Source organism: Porites lutea, chromosome 12 (genome assembly GCF_958299795.1).
Source record: "Porites lutea chromosome 12, jaPorLute2.1, whole genome shotgun sequence".
Taxonomy (NCBI): Eukaryota; Metazoa; Cnidaria; class Anthozoa; order Scleractinia; family Poritidae; genus Porites; species Porites lutea.
In genome coordinates this window covers 18,056,395-18,073,289 of record NC_133212.1, presented here as the reverse complement: position 1 = coordinate 18,073,289, position 16,895 = coordinate 18,056,395, and the positions used below count along the sequence as shown (strand labels likewise).

The 16,895-nt window shown below is 39.6% G+C and overlaps 2 protein-coding genes across 2 annotated transcripts in view; one reads left to right on the top strand and one right to left on the bottom strand.

The window, feature by feature from the left end:
• Positions 1-16,895, bottom strand: part of LOC140921675 (cyclin-G-associated kinase-like) — a 36,070-nt gene that overhangs the window by 18,003 nt on the left and 1,172 nt on the right. The window contains exons 3-16 of the mRNA XM_073371683.1: positions 13,555-13,614; positions 10,701-10,815; positions 10,039-10,181; positions 9,461-9,586; positions 9,225-9,314; positions 8,283-8,418; positions 5,569-5,675; positions 4,953-4,995; positions 3,768-3,900; positions 2,708-2,757; positions 1,788-1,936; positions 1,107-1,229; positions 442-587; positions 58-171 (exon numbers count right to left, since the gene is read on the bottom strand). Coding sequence (XP_073227784.1) covers positions 58-171; positions 442-587; positions 1,107-1,229; positions 1,788-1,936; positions 2,708-2,757; positions 3,768-3,900; positions 4,953-4,995; positions 5,569-5,675; positions 8,283-8,418; positions 9,225-9,314; positions 9,461-9,586; positions 10,039-10,181; positions 10,701-10,815; positions 13,555-13,614 — 1,535 coding nt within the window. The remainder of the gene's footprint in view (positions 1-57; positions 172-441; positions 588-1,106; positions 1,230-1,787; positions 1,937-2,707; positions 2,758-3,767; positions 3,901-4,952; positions 4,996-5,568; positions 5,676-8,282; positions 8,419-9,224; positions 9,315-9,460; positions 9,587-10,038; positions 10,182-10,700; positions 10,816-13,554; positions 13,615-16,895) is intronic.
• Positions 14,936-16,895, top strand: LOC140921632 (uncharacterized). The gene is made up of 2 exons (XM_073371638.1): positions 14,936-15,437; positions 15,976-16,895. The coding sequence occupies exons 1-2, from the start codon at positions 14,985-14,987 to the stop codon at positions 16,369-16,371; spliced, it is 849 nt and encodes a 282-aa protein (XP_073227739.1). The 5' UTR covers positions 14,936-14,984; the 3' UTR covers positions 16,372-16,895.

The window sequence follows — 16,895 nt, the reverse complement described above, 5'->3', positions numbered from 1 at the left end:
AACTCAAAACCTGGGATGTACCGGTAAATTCCCAGGGAAAACTCAAAACTTCCATACCTGGCTTTGTTAAAGGCTGGGACTGGGTGCATAGTAACTGACTTGATGTACACTGAATACTGATGAGGCTTCATCTCCTGGTTATTAATCAGCTGAGTTATATAAAGTAGATAACTACAGGAACAAAGGAAAAAGTCCATCTATTAGCGAGTACAATGTTTAGACTTGCAGTCAACGTTTGCTCGTTCTAATTACCATGGACCTGGTGGCAAGGGATCAGTTTCCCCTTGTAAAAGTTTCATTACATTGAATTCTGTGTTGCAAAACCTTTACTTGAACTAACCTAATTTTCGAAAGTTATTAACTCCATCACTTCGCGTGTTACATTTCTTTCTATTACAATAACTGAGCGATATATAGCGCGCTGACAAATAGCAGGCTTACCGTTCTTGTGATGCTGTCAGTGACACTTTATGTCCAATTCCACAACGACGAATACTGAACATGTCGGCTGCTCCGGTAGGGTTTTTGAACAATTTACAGAATACAAACAACGCTGCTACAATAACACCAGATGCCTCTTTACCATCCTGGTAAACAAAATGGACGGTACGTTAGACGAACGTCACTTTGTTCGGGTTTACTCGACCTTTACACCACATATCACTTAAGGCAAAATTGTTAGTTAGGGGAGGGGTTGGTGGTCAGTTACCCAAAAACCTCAAATGATCCGTTTACCCTTTCACTCCCACACGAGCCCATCCCATGCAAACTGCATGATAGAAATTTGGGAGGTGGTTCTCACTTTTGAATCTGTGGATGAAATCCTCTGGTGTGCCATGGACCATTCAAATGAAACCGCTTTGACAGAACTTTCACGTGGTACTTATCATTTAGTATATGGCTCTAACTTTTGAGTCTAAGGATGAAATCCTATGGTGTTACCATTCAAATGAAACCTCTTTAGCAGTACTTTCACGTGGCATCATCTGTTTGACATTAAATTACAAAACAGAATTATGAATTTTTTTCTGAATTTTGAGCCTAGCCAATCCTGAGAGTCTGAAAGCTTTGACGGCAATACAAACCTGTGCTACTTTTTGCATTACCTGACAGTGTATGACAATCACATGTTTCTTATCAGTCTTCAACCAAGAATACATCTTCCTACATAGGGATAACAGCTTCTCTAGCGGAGGAAGCCTATGGCCCACCAGGCAGCAATTCAACACCTATAAAACAGGAACAAAGTTTCTCAAGTCTCTAGTTAAACGTTCAAAATCTTGCAGGTATACAAGAATTCGAAAATTATAGCTGTCACCAAAATCTCTTGTTGACGAAGTGGAAGGCGATATCTGGTCAAGAAGGAAAATTCAAATTTGTTGATTGGCTACTCTAACTGCCTAAATTGTGAGGGAGAGATTATTAAATTAAAATTAAATGCCGCTTTGAATTTGATAACGTCATAATACAAAAAATAATGGACTCATGGTTCAACTGTGCGTATAACTACATTTGTTCGAGAAACCCTCACGACTCTGTAAGAGCAAATTCGTCGTTTGATGCATCTGCCCTTTTGAGAATTTATTTCAAGCAAGTGCTCTCATATCGCCTATCACATTTTATTAGGTGATCACAGAGAATTGTGAAATGAGAAGATCATCTTTGGACATCAAACTGATGACGTCACAAGTGGTACAAGGGAGGTGTTTGCACACGGGTGGTAATGGGTTGTTGAGGTGTTAGCCGGTTACAGATAAAAAATCTAGATAAAAAGAAGGTGAACTTACCCTGTCACTGAGTTTCTCTGTCCTGTATGTCCTGGGTGATACATTTATTACTAGATAGTTCTCGGGATACTTAGAGTCTAGAAAAGATCGTACATCGTCGATGTTGTTTTTATAGGTAGACTCAATGCCATCTGCTGGATAAGACATCACTAAAAGAGGAAAAAAGAGCAACAATTAAAACTTAAGAAAACAAAAATGCAAATACTGTCCAAAACTCCTGTCAAAGCTACTTCCTATTGACACAAAATGGACAGAGAGAAGTGTTCGTCTTACAGAGAGGCGCTGTTTATTATGCTCTATAATGTGTTCTAACTGTTTAAGTGGGTAACCATTCAATTTATTTACCAGCTTTTCTGGACACAGGCCTGCCCAGAGGGAATGTGCACAAACGGGACTCAGGTCCCATGCAAGGTGCCATCCCTACCCAATCCCACAACCCGTAAAGGTTGGCCACACCACCGGGGTCTAAGACCCCTACTCTTTTCGAATAGTGATGTGGGTTCTTTTACGTCCCACTAGAACAAATCAGGGAAAGTGCTGTGAGACGGGACCCACGGTTTTCCGTCCGTATCCGAGAAGATCAGACAAAGGTGGCACTTTCTTCTCATCTATTTAAAGACCCTGAGTGTTGGTCCAGCTGGGGTTTGAACCTGCGACCTCCCACTCGGCAGACCGGCGCTCTCCCAACTGAGCTAACCAGGCGGGAAGGGTTAGAATTATGCTGCAAGGGGAGGATGATCAATCAAATGAAACCTAAGGGGATAAAGTCTATAAGCAAACCATTCCAACAAAAAACATTTTAAAAGAGTTTTAAGTGGTGCTGTTAACTCTATAATCAAATTTGAGCTTTTTCTTTTCACAGCTTCCCATAAGTTCTTTTAGCCAAAGGATGAAAAAGTGAAGGAAGTAATGCTGCATACCCATAATTCTGGAAGTGATGTACGATAGGTCCAGGTCATTCTTAACATATCTAATGATAAAGAACGAAATAAAAAGAAAGAAAGGAATAGTTAACATCTTTTCTTTTCTTGAACTTGAAGTGTGAGGGGTTAGAGTTATGCTGCAAGGAGAGGATAATCAATCAATCAAATTCCCTTTCTGACCCCCTACGGTTAAATCCCGTTCTTATACATGTAAGCAAAGTCAGGGAATAAAAATACAAATACGAAAAAGGGAGGGCCATAAACAATCAACACGTACATATGACTTTAATAAAATCCAACTAGTGGTCTGTTGTCAATGCTGCGTTCTGATTGGCTGAGCTACTACTAGGATATATGTTATAGCCCACTAGTAGCGAAAAGCGCTGGCTCTGAAAACCCAAAAAATGGCAGCTGAATCACATTTTGCTAGCTTAAGTTGTTTTGTCTCAATATTTTTGCCCAACTAGTTGGATTTTACTTAAACAACTATTCCTCTCACCCTCATGGCCTTTGAGTCAATAACTCATTCAGCCTTCGGCCTCATGGGCTATTGACTCAGAGCCCATTCAGGCTCAAGGAATAATTATTGTTAAATACAGAAAGCATGTGACAACATTGACTCCAACGAAATTGTGTGCATGTACCTGCCCTTGCTGCACATACAGTACAATAAGGTCATGATGAAATTAATTACCGTAAAATTCCGAAAATAAGCCCCAGGGCTTATTTTTGGAGGGACTTAAATTCGGAGGGGCTTATCTACGGAGGGAAATTTGCGTTTCAAAATCGATTGGGCTAGCCTTATAGTTGAAAGTGAATTTACCGTTTTTGCATTGTTTGACTTTGTATTTGAGGGCAATTTTCCAAGTACAAGCCCCCAGGGGGCTTATATTTGGAGGGGCTATTTAACGGAAGCTTTTTTGCGTTACCCGTTTGGGGGGCTTATATTTGGAGGGGCTTGTACATGGAGGGGCTTATTTTCGGAATTTTACGGTAACTATTATTCAAGAGCTGTATTAGTAGCTCTCAAGAACAGCCAAAGAAAAGATGAACATACCCTGCAACAGACTGCATAACTTTGTTGGACATGTCTTTGATGTTGCTAAAAAAACTGTTGGCGCCTTTCACTACTCCACCAAGTAGTGCTGAATTGCCAGATGCTGGCAGTTGCGGTGGTCCACTGGTACTCCCTAGAGAAAAATCAAAATCAGTTTTACCCTGGCATGCATAATGGTCGTTTTGATTCCCTTTTAGCCAAATGTGAGAAGCACAGAAGACAGACAAGGGCATGAGGTGCAATTAAAAGAAGTAAAAAACTTGACGCAGGGGTGGGGGAGGGTGCTGGAAAAGAATCTCTCCCAGTCCGTCTTATTTGCTTATACCCTTGTAAGTCTCCTGTGCTTCTACCACTGGGTATGCAAGCTAGTTAAGCCCAGGCTAGATGAGGGAATGGGTTCTTGGCTGTGGTAAAGTGAGCTTACAGGTGAAACACAGCAATTTAGGACGTACCTGGCTAAGATGCCCTGTAAGTATGATCATGCAAATAATTAACAATTATTCCTGGCGCCCGAATGGGCTGGGTTATTGACTCAGAGGCCATGAGGGCGAGACAAATATTATTGTTTTAGTAAAATCCAACTAGTTGGTCAAAAATATAGAGAATAAAAAAATTTTAGCTAGTTAAAGCTAGACTTTAATCCTTTTTTGCCGCCAAAAAGCCCGTGCTTTTCGCTACTAGCAGGCTATAACATATAGCCTAGTAGTAGCTCAACCAATCAGAATGCAGCATTGATAATAGACCACTAGTTGGATTTTAGTAACAGCACTGAGTTACTGTTTATCATGCGGTACAAGGGGGTACTAACTCTTACATCTGGGGACAAGATCCTTGAGTGTGACCTTTCAAATGAAAGCTACTAAGCAGTTCATCCAGTGGTACTGTAAGTTATTCTGTACAAGGTGGTTCCAACATTTTGAGTCCATGGATGAAATCCTCTGGTGTTATTATTCAAATGTAAACTAGAGAGCAGTACATGTACTTAACTGTGGTGGTGTTTACTACGTAGTAGAAAGCATCTTACATTTGAGCCTGTGAATAATGCCTTAGAGTGAGCACTCAAACAATACCTCTTTAGAGAGTTTTACATGTATCTGCAAGGTGTTGTTTATTTGAGGTATTGTTCATGGCTTACTTTTCTTATCATTGAATGCAAATAAAAATTTACAGTTCATAGATACCCACCCTGAGGAGATCTTTCTCCTGAAGACTGTGGGGCATCATCTCTCTGCAAATGTATAGATCTTTGTTTAATGTAAATGTCAAAGACAAAGTAATATTTTGTCAACCATGAATCACATTATAGTTTTCAAAAACCTCATTTAAAATCGTTGAAGTTTACACCAAAATAAAGAGATCCCCAAAAGCCAACACGAGGGGAATTATTAAACATCCTCAACCAAATTAAAAATACTAGGCCAGCATGCAAAGAAAGTAGTGTCCGATAGCCCAGGGCTAGGGGATTTTGCTATTGGACTAGCAAATTCTGTTCTTAACTTGCCTGACGGGCAAGTGAAGTTTTTTGATGAATTCAAATTACATAAGAGCTGTGTGATCAATCCTGCTTATCAAACGTTTTGGGGGCCAGTTAAAATGAATTTTGGGCTAGTAGATGCCAGCTACAGTTTGCCCCAATGGTAACCTTTAAAGCTGACTTTCTTTGCACCCTGTACTAGGCCATATTGAACCTGAAAACCATTGGTGGAGGGTGACTGGTATCATTACTGCAATAAATACACTACAAAGAGAACAATTACAATTAAACAACAGAAGATGACATCAAGACTTAGCGCTACATTACCACTTTTCCTTTTAGATCCACATCCATGGCAATTGCAATGGCTTCAAGTCCAGTTAGTACCTCCCTTATATCGGGTCGCTTGGCTGGGTTTACTTGCAACATGTATTCTTTGTGAAAATCAATGGATAAACTTGCTATCAGTATTACTATTTTGATGGAACTTATACTCTCTAAACAAACTGAAGGTGGGCTGTGCTAGCAACGGAGTCACAAAATTTTGTGTGTGTCATTTAAAACCTCTATATAAAGTGGCCACCTTTGGGGATCAGACAAGTGGATGCCTATTGAAGGTTGGCCAGTTAATAGTAATGAGTTGGCCAGTATGCTAGAGCTTAGCCTGTGAAAACATCCGTTTCTCCTCGCTCTTCGCCATTGGGGACGTTTCGCGCGGAGAAACGTCTGCGACTCAGCGGCAGAAATTCCATACTGATGACGCAAATTAATGTTTACATAATAAATCCGGTAGTCATGGGGTTCCAAATATAAATTTGTCCAATTTTATTAATTTTGTCCTCTGGTCAATTTTGGTAAAGTGTTGTGTTCATCTGCCAAAGAGCTCCGGCAAAACTCAAATGCGTCTTCTAGAGAAGACTGTATTACACAAATATTGACTGTTTTGTCAGAGATTCTTCACATTTACATTTGACCTCTATGGCCTTTTGTCTTTTGTCTGTCAAGACTGTCATTCGTAAACAATAGCTAAAACAATGTAACTACTCTGTCGACCAACCAGCGCTTCTGACCGGATTCCGGACAGATTTTACGTCACCAGTATGGAATTTCTGTCGGTGAGTCGCAGACATTCCTCCAAGCGAAACGTCCCCAGCGGCGAAGAGCGAGGAGAAACGGATGTTTTCGCAGGCTAGCTAGAACTCTGATTAACTCAGCTTAACTCAGTCCTGTCCAATAGCCTGGACTAGTGAATTTTGCTATAGGGCTAGTAGCCTAAGAAAACAGCCAACATTTGGCGATGCTACCACTGGTTTCCCCGCCAAATGACGTCTGAGAAATGAGTGCAGAAATTCCATTCTGATAATGTGTCACTACCCAAATCTGGGTAGTGCTCCTGATTAGTCGTGCCGCGTGGAAAATTTGATTCAACCAATCACAAGCACTACCCAGATCTAGGTAGTGACGCATCATCAGTATGGAATTTCTGCACTCTTTTGTCAGAAATCATTGGGCAGGGAAACCAGTGTTAGTGTCGCCTAATGTCAGCTGTTTTCTCAGGCTATCAGGCTATTGGATCCTGTTCTTAACTTGTACGATGGGCTCGTGAAGTTTTTTAGGGAATTCAGTTACAGAAAAACTGTAATCAATCCTGCTCATCAAAAATTTGTTGGGGCTACATTTAATAAAAATGACTCTTGGGCGAGTACATGCTTCAATCTGTGACATTAGAACTTGGGTCAATTGAAGGAATAACGTTGACATGTTGTGCTGGACCTCCTTTTCTCTGTCCTCTGAATGTTGGCCTCAAACTGGGACAAGTCCACCAAAAACCATTTTAAAACAACATTGGAAGAGACAAAGACAATTATCATAGCAGTATGACCCAAGTTGAGCGTCAACGATTGTAGAGCTCTACAGCTTGCCCAAATGCCAAGCTGTAAAACAGACTTTCATTAAACTCTGAAACTGCAGCTAATTAGAGGGGGGCCACTAAATGGAAGGCATAAATTTGTAGGTTTCACTGTAGTTGTGTTAAATATTAGAAAGTACACTGTCTCTTTAAAAGAGATACAAATAATTATATTGTTACAGTTACCACTAGTACTAGTTTTCAACAAATAAGTCCATCTCTGGTTTTGTCTCACTAACGTAAATTACGCATGAGGAAAGCCACTGGACTTGATACAGTTTCTGCCAGACTTCTGAGAGAATGCTTCGATCTAATTTCTGACTCTCTAGCACTCATTTTCAACCGATCGATTGAAATAAGTATATTTCCCGATAAATAGAAGAGCGCTAGGATCACTCCTGTCTACAAGAAATGTGGCAATAGAAGCAATCCCTCAAATTACCGGCCGATTTCGATCATTCCTGTGGTGGCTAAAGTTTTCGAGCAGGTGTTTTCTTTTCATCTTTATTATTTTAGTTTTTATCTTAGATTTTAGATTAGTTAGGAAGTTAGTTTTTCTATACTTGAATGTAAATGTACCTGAAGGAAATACCGTGTACAGATAAAGTTACCATACCATACCATACCATACTACTTATGCAATCTCTATATAATTGCAAACTATCCCAAAACACCTATGTTTTACCCTGACCAACACTAAATACATGTACATTCACACTTATTTTGACCTTTCTGTAATGGCCACTGAGTGACACTGTACCACTATTTTACTCTGCAGTCCGAAATGCCATAACAACATCTCCATTTCAGAACAAATCATGTACAACAAGATGTACTCACAGTAACTTGTTTGATCTGTTTTATTAACACTGCTGTTTTGAATGAGTATTTTTTGGTTACAGATGTGTCTTTGATTGTATGAAGTATTTTAAAATATGTAAAAATAAAAGACAGCTGTTCTAACGTTCACCCCAAAAGTGGTGTTACATAACACCCCCACCTTCCCACAAATATGGCCAACCTTATCTATAATGACCACTTTTCTCTGTCCAAATTGCCCAAGGTGGCCCGTGTAGAGAGGTTCAACGTTTTTTTACAGAAAATGTTGATGAGTTAATTCATGTATACTTACTGATCAGGTCATGGAACACTGTATACTTGGCGTCACTTTCTGGGATGGTGTACTTGGCATTAAGTATTCTAAGCTTTGCAGAATCTTCAAAGGGGTGCTCCATAAAACAAAGATAAAATAGAACACAACCAAGGGCCTGGAAAGGACAAAAGAGCAAAACTGGATTTAGCATCTGCCTTCCTTCTCTTTTCTAGTTACTCTTGGTGAAGTGTGGCAGTAGTCTTTGGCCTTTGCCTATTAAAAGATGCATATTGAATCCTGGTAACAGTGGCAGATCCAGGGGAGGATCTGGACCCCCCCCCCCCCCCCCCCCCATCAGACCTGTCACTTGTTTGAGACTGAAATTCTTACATCGACAGGATGTTGTATCACTTTTCAAATGGATGATTTTTTTTAATGAAATGCGCATTGAATTTTGCCACTATACTAAATTCCAGGGATATTCAAAAATGTAATTTTGTTTTTGGGTACCCTTGTATGATCTGTTGACCTCTGCTTGCAAAGCAGTATTTCCAATGCCAATGACGACCGGGGTTCACATATCACAAAATGTGGTCGTATCTGTTAGAAGTAATTTGCCACAAAAAAGTTCAACAGTCCTTTCTGAACCAAAGTTTGGACCCCCCAATCAAAAATTCCTGGATCCACCCCTGAGCAAGGGGAAAACAGAAATCTCATAAGAGTTCGGGATCTACATTGTGTAGGGGAGGGGGTGATGCTGGGGTTGGGGTCTAGATGAGAAGACACCCTACTTCCTTGAAGATCTGAATCTGCCATTGAGCAATAATACTTCAGAACACACATCAAACAGTTTGAAAACAAGACCAGAAGACATGTTTTAAATTATGTACTGTTGGCTTAACTTTGTTATTGCATCTGGAGTACAAGTCTTCATGAAGTTATTAGAACTGGCTTTAATAATGACAAAAGTTAAGATCTCACCCAGATATCAGCCTTTTCTGTTACAGGCATGTTACTGTACAGGTCTATCATCTCTGGTGCTCGGTACATGGGGGTTGTGTTGCGCTGAATCTAAACAATAAAAAAAAGTGTGAGAACTCAATCACTGTTACTAGAGTGCATGTTTTCTTCTCTAGACAAACTAAATCAAAACCCTAAACTGTTTTAAAGAACAGGAAAGAAACTGCACATCAACATTAACACATTTAATTTTTTACCTCATCTTCTGCAAGGCTTCGCTGCAGTGCTGTCCAAGAGTCATCTGGGGTGACCCGTGTTGTAGTGGAGCTACCAAAGTCACAAAGTTTAATTTGTCCTCTGCTACTGATAAGAAGATTTTCAACCTGAAAACAAGTTTCGATGAACACAGAATGACTAAATAATTAATGCCTTTCAAAATCAAAACTAATGCTTTTTTCCTTGTGTCGGAAGAATTATAATACTTGATTCTAAACAATCTGGAAAATCAAGCATATGTGTAAAAGTTGTTTTCCAAGACTTTTGTGCTCCACATTGAGTTTTGAGGATTGAGGTAGGAAAACCAATCAAATCAGAACATTGTAGACTAACACAGTAACAACAATATCAGAAAATAATATCAACACCTTTCAGTACAAACAAGAAAGTGTTACTCAAGGAATTTGGGGACAAATGCATGTACTGGTGATATAGTGTTGCACTAGAGTCTAGCCTTAGATAACACCATTGGTTCTGTCTGCATAGAACGGCAGTAAAGAGCCACCACAGTAGACTCAACAGAATGTACAGTGTACAGTGTAATGAAGTTCTTATGCACCTTTAAGTCCCTGTGTATAACTGGTGGTGTCTGTTTATGCATGTGAGCCACTGCACGACACGTCTGATAAAACATCTTCAGTACTTTATCTGGTGCGTACGGTTGGCCATATCTTTCCTGCAACAGTTTTATCAACTCTCCTCCTGATGAGTGATTGAATTTTTTGAAATTAGTAAAAGCAAACGACAAGGAAACCAGTTTTCCACTGGTGGATATCAAAGTTGGAGCTAAAGCTCCAAAAAAGCTCTAAAAGAATTACATGCTAGACATCATGCAGCATTTAGCCCAATAATCCCTGATTAAAAAAAATCACATTGTGGTGGGATGAAAATTCAAAGAATCGATCGCTTGGGAAAGCTGTCACTACTTGCCCCGAGCAGCCATGCTGCAGTCCTACACTGTACAATAACGTACCAAACCCCTTGCGATAATGTTGTTTACCCATTGGACGACTTCCTATGGATGGGTTGCTCCACTGAAACCCCTGGCTACTAGACAATACTTTTTTGTCCCCTGCATCAATTGTACAGTGTATTTAAATTTTAATAATGATTAATTAATTTTGTATAACTTATGCCTTCACTACTGGGATCAAACTAGCTGCCACTGTTTTTTTTGCTACATGTACGTGTACCTAGAAACAATAAGAGCAAAGTACTCACCACTGCAGAGCTCAGTTAAGATGAGATATTCAGACATGCCATGCTCAGTGTCTTTTTCACTGAGAGATGCAGCAGAGTAGAACTGCACAATGTTGGGATGTCCTCGAAGACGTTTCTGCAAGCTGTTAAGGGTGACTAACATTGTTTATTCTACAGTGTATCAAGTTCATTCACCACAGTGCAACCCTGACCACCACTCGCTACACCATAAAATGTTGGTTACCCTGTTTAGGTTGATGGTAACCAGAGTAATGAGATAATACCAATTAAATTGTCTGTACATCACTGTGAACAGCACTTCTGTTGAACAACTAACGCTTATTAAGAAACCACCTGTCCCTTCCTCAAAGGTGGCAGTTTAATAATTTAAGGTTTAACTGTGCTTTACTCCACCACAAAATGGTTCTAAGCCAATCAAAACCATGTCACTGATGGCAAATAATTTCAGTCTGATTGTTGATCTTCTGACAAGACAACCCAGAGGCAGAGCCTCCTTTTGTCTTCTTAACCCTTTAAACCCTAAGATCAAAATTTGAATTCTCATTTGTTGCCTCTATTCATTTCCTACAGAAATAGTGGGGAGAAGTTGATAAAATACCAAGCAAATTCATCTTGTATAGGGGTGATGAATGGTCCATTAAAATTTTTAACTGCTCGCAAAATTTTACCTTTGCTTGAATTGCTCGCAAGATTTAAACGAGTGCTCGCTTGCTCGTGCTCCCCCAATTTTTACGTTGCTCGCAAGCTCGCAAAGCAAATTTTTTATTTCTGCTACAGCTCCCAAAAAAATTGCAGTGCTTGGCATGCTCACGAATGCTCGCAAATACCATTCGTCACCCCTTTGTGTGATCATGTCCGTAATTCTCACGACCACTCTGTTTTACAAAGCATTGATATTACAAGGAGAAATTTGATGCTGATCACTCTTAGGGCTTAAAGGGTTAAGTGAGCAGGGGAAAAGAGGCTCAGAATAGATTGTCTCAAGCCCAAACTCCTGGACCAGTCAATCTTGTTCTCTATCATCAAACTGGTTTTCCAAGTGTGAATATAAACCAGTGGTTATAACTGAGCCTGCTGTACCAAGCACACAGCTTAGCACAGTCAACTCTCTCATAGCAACCACTTCTTGTAAGCGACCACCTCTCGCAAGTGACCTCTTTGTAAATAACCGTTATGTTTCTGACTTGAATTCTGTTTTAAAAACTCTCTTGTAAGCAACAATTTCTCAGATTTTAAGGCCAGAAATTTAAAACACAATGGAACCCTGCCTTATACCAACTCAAACGTACATTATTTTGTAAGAAACACTGGTCATTTCACTATCTTGAAGATCCCGTTAATACGATGTTATTATGACCAGGATTTTATGGGCCAACAGTGGTCCCATTAACAGGGTTGCACTGTATTCTTATATTTTCTGTTTGTGGTAAGTGACCGCTCCCCTCCCCCACGAATTACTCAATGTCACCAAAGTTCAGTTTTTAATAGCGTTGACCCAGAATGCTGACAAATACATTGTAGTAATGGTACTACAGAGTGTGCTTCTCAAAAAAACATGAGTTCACTGCCTATCAGCGTTGTGAGGTATTGCCAGGGTTGTCAGAAAAAGTTTTGAAGTAGACGGCTCAAATGTCAAAGTAAGCGGCCAGTCCAGGGATATCCTATTTAAAAAACGCCATCCGTTAAAAAAGCAAGCAGAGTAGCTGGCTGTTACTAACCAAGTAGGCAGTGATTTTTGCCAGCAGCTGGCTACTTTGACAACCCTGATTGCCCAGGCTCTGCAGTCATGAAAGTGTCTGATATTCTTGTCATTCTTGTTGGTTTAAGGCTAAAACAATCAAGCAATCAAGCATTCTAGACTTTTAATTCGTGGAGACTGACCGTAAGTTCAAAATTGTATCCTGGCAACAAGCAGCACATGCTCAACAATGATCTTACTTGATTCAGCAGAGTCTTTCTCTAGTTCACTCTGCTAGCAGGTATCTTATTCAATATTTGTCAATTTACCATCAAGATAAGAAAACTGTGAACATCTGATTCAGGAAAGTTTATTGTGTATGACCAATCAGGCAATCACCGATCAGCAGCAAAGATCAGGATATAGAAGCAAGCCACAAAACCACAAACTACACTGTATTAAGCAGACACTTTCTATTAAGCGGACAGTGGTCGAAGTCCCCAAATTTATTTTCCTTATTTACTTTAAATGAAACCTTTATTAAGCAGCACCTGTATTAAGTTACCACCCACATGGTTTTCGATTTGTACATTAAAAAACCTGACTTGACTAACTTATTTGATTACTTTCACAGTACAGTATTGTTTTCTATTTCATTTTGTCTTTATAGAGCTTGTTTCACTCATCTGATTTCTTCAAATTGAGTTGCAATCTATGTTTATGATACTATGACCAATTATTGGTCCACTGTAATACAGAAATTAATGCAAGCGTATATCGTCATTGTCTCTTGGAGTATTCTAAACATTTCCACTGTTTATTTGAATGGCATTTGACACCTCATAGGACGTTATCTATTGAAACCTGTATTAGGCGGACACCCTGTATTAAGCGGACACTACAGCATTCCCTGAGGGTGTCCGCTTAATACAGGTTTCACTGTAGCTTGTAGGTAAGTTTTGCCAAGCCTATTTTTTGTCATAATGACAGTGAGGACAATGTATTAACGAGGCTGTAGAACAAGAAGAAGCTAGTGGACTTTTGTTCAAACCAGAAAAAGTGTTTTCCAATAACAGCATAGTCTTATGACAGGGTTCCATTGTAATTTGGATTATTTATGAAAAGAATAGAATATATGCAAACTAGAGAGTGTTACATTATTTTTGAAAAGGATACAAGGACTGTTATTTCATTGAGAATGGCTTTATTTGCTGCTTCGTCACCAGCCATGAGTCGCTGAAAAAAATATGTCAAAAAAATATATTAAAACGGCCAGGACTCACTTTCTTGATGAGAAAACAGCAACTAGAGAAAGCTTTCTTCCTGATAAAAGTTGCTTGTGGAGAATGAAAACCTGTCAGAAAAACTTAATGCAGGAACTGCCGAATGGCCAAGTAGAAAAAAAATATATGTACTACACTATTTTCATTCATAGTGACAAAAGCTATGAATGTGTTAATTTTATACCTGTCTACAGTTTATATTATTATGACAACAGTGAGATACCTACAATAATTTTAATGGAAACCTGTAACAAGTGTTAAATTATTTTAATAATCAAAATAAACTGTTACAAAATAAAATTAATAAATACTACTGAAGTTTTCTGCAATGCACAAAATTGCACAAATGTTCTATCTGATAACAGTTGGTTTCATGATTTGGCTAAACTTCAGAATACCCGGCCACTGAAATATCATTCATCAAATCCTGCTACCGCAGTCCCGCAGTCGACATACTTTACCTAATATCTGTATATAAACATCACGAAATATGCCGCTTGCATCGTGCGCGTTGGTGTTGACCTTGTTGATCCTTGCTACCGCAGTCCCGCAGTCGACATAATTTACATACATGTATGATCGCAAAATACACGTTAATTGAACTTGATGAGTGAAATAAAAGCAAAATAAACGTGACATGAACTTGATGAGTGAAGTAAAACTTTTGTACTTATGTATTACACGTTCTTAAAGTGTGTTGCGCGAAAGACAATTTCAGTAAATGTGTCTATTCCCGTTCTTGTCCACCAAGCTGTCGAGTACGTAAATTACATTCCATACTCGTTCTATAAATAGTTAGGCCGACCGAGGAGCCTCCGAGTCCTCGAACCACTAAACTGTATACCTTGCTTATTCATTTGCTCGCGCTACACATGAATAATCCCTACCTTCGTTCTTTTATGCATGAGCTAAAACTAGCGCGCTACACGTGAACATAACTCGTTCTTTCATCCATGAGCCGAAACAAACACGCTACACTTGCTCCTCTCTTTTACTCAGTCGCAAATAACAGAGTGCACAAATCGTATGAACAACAAATATATTCAATTTCCTTTGCCTTAGTTACATCATAAAATCTATTTCAAAACATTATTTTTAATAACAGCAACTCCGGGTATATATAATGTTCACGACGCTCATAGTGTCTGATACATCCAAGATGCGTGAGTCAAACGCACCTGAGCGAGACACGAATATTCCTTGCACACTTATTGGAATATTTTGTAACATGCTTTGAAAAGTTAACGCTTTGTTGTACCAAATACGCCCTTCTGTCTCCTTGGTTCCACGCAACTGGTCAACGCTGCCAAATTGATCGCACGCATGGATCAAGGACACGGCCTAGTGGACAGAATCCTTCTTGCCACCCCCCTTGCCTTTCGTCCGACCCTTACTGAAATGGAGGCAGCCACCGATCAGTTATCCACCGAGGTAGTCAGTGACTTCTCTGAACTGTTCGAGAACATAAATGGAATTGACGAAAGCGTTGACTTCGTCTTCGACGATGAAGGGAAGGAGCTACTCAGAGAGAAAATGGACGAGTTCGTGGCTGAGGTCAATGAAGCCATCAGAGATGGGAAAGTGCCACCCAAATCAAAGACACCAGAACTTATCCCGAGAATAGCGTGCGCCCTACATGTCTTCAATCACGCCATGGAAGAATTATTGGCTGGTGTACCCTCGTCACAACCTGACACAACGATATCAAAAACAACCCTGGAAAATGCAGCATCTTTCGTGAATCACCTCGAGACACAGAAGGAAATACTCTGCCAGGTAAGCTATCGTAAACACCAAAACTTTCATTTTTCTTTAATTACCTTTATGGCGCGCACATTCTAATTCTTATTAATAGAAACTCGGCTTGTTCTATTCGCCCATAGAAAACGATCGCGCGCGCGCAAAGCTCTTTGAATGGTGGTTTATTCAAATCTTAGAGAGCTTTTCACTTGAGTGTAGATATTAATTAATGCATTTGCCGTGGTTTTGTATTACGCCGCTTAGCGAACGGTTTTCAACGCGTGCTTCTTCAATATCTCAGCCAATTCGAAGTAAAACAAAACTAATCATTACTTGCTCGCGACATTTTGTGATTGGCCAGTGTGATACGTTTGGTGTTAGTTTTTCTACACTCGGTTGAAAACTGTTCTAATACGTTACCTCAGTTATTCACGAAGTAAAACAAAGCACTATTACCAGAAATGCAGTAATGTTTTCCCGTCTATTGTTACGGATAACTGATCAATACACCGCGACAATTACCTGTCTCACGGTTACTTGCATTGTTTTAAATGAGTTTCTTCTCCTTTTTCAGTTTCTTAAAGAAGTCACAAACGCAGTTTGTGATAAAACCATCGATCAGCCTACCACACAAATGGTCAGGGACAACGTCTTAATCACCCAAGGCCCTGTGGTCTCCTATTGGTCGTTCAAACATGGCAAAAGATCAGCACGTGCAATTGCCGAAAGTGAATTTAACACCGCGACAGAATCATTAATGCAAGATGGCTTTGGAAAAATTGTGGAATTTAGAATTCCTCGAGCAAGAAGCGCCTGCAAGGTATTTGTGAAAAGCAAGCCAAACCCTTGGCCGAACTGTACGAATGTCAGTGTAAGCGAATTTGACAATGCCTTGGCCAAGCCTCTACATAATGATATCACAGTTCCAATGAGACAATATCTTCAAGCCAATAATTACATCACGAATTAGCAATATTTAAATCAAATCCATTTCTGTACGACAAGCGACATTAAGTTAAGACAAACAAACATGTTCATAGCAGTCAATTTAGATTTCCTTTTTAAGAGTAATTTTTCATCCATAAATTATAATTCAAAAACCATTTTGTTGAATGGAAACGTTTTAGCTTTTTACATTCGTATTGAATACCTGCTTTTCAACAGTACCATTTAAGTAGCAATCATTTTTTTACATTCTACATATAGTTTATATTCTACTATGTTTGTATTTCATTGCATTTTTAAACCAATTAAATTAAATTAAAATATGACCTTTGTTGCAATGCTTGTTTACATTACTTTATCTTAAAGCGGGACTTTTTGCGCGGCAGCATTAGATAATCATCGAGTGCGGGACTTTAGACCGCCGTATCACTTCATTCTAGCGCCTAGCTCATTGCTTATTCACCCGGAGTGCGGGACTGCGGACCCCCAGCGCTTAGCTCATTGCTTAGTCACCGAGCGCGGGACTGCGGACCGCGGTAGCAATTTAGT

Excerpts from the sequence above, each read along its gene's own strand:
- LOC140921632 (XM_073371638.1), top strand. The coding sequence starts at position 14,985 with ATGGATCAAGGACACGGCCTAGTGGACAGAATCCTTCTTGCCACCCCC. Across the intron at positions 15,438-15,975 it reads AGAAGGAAATACTCTGCCAG|TTTCTTAAAGAAGTCACAAA; the intron begins GTAAGCTATCGT and ends CTCCTTTTTCAG.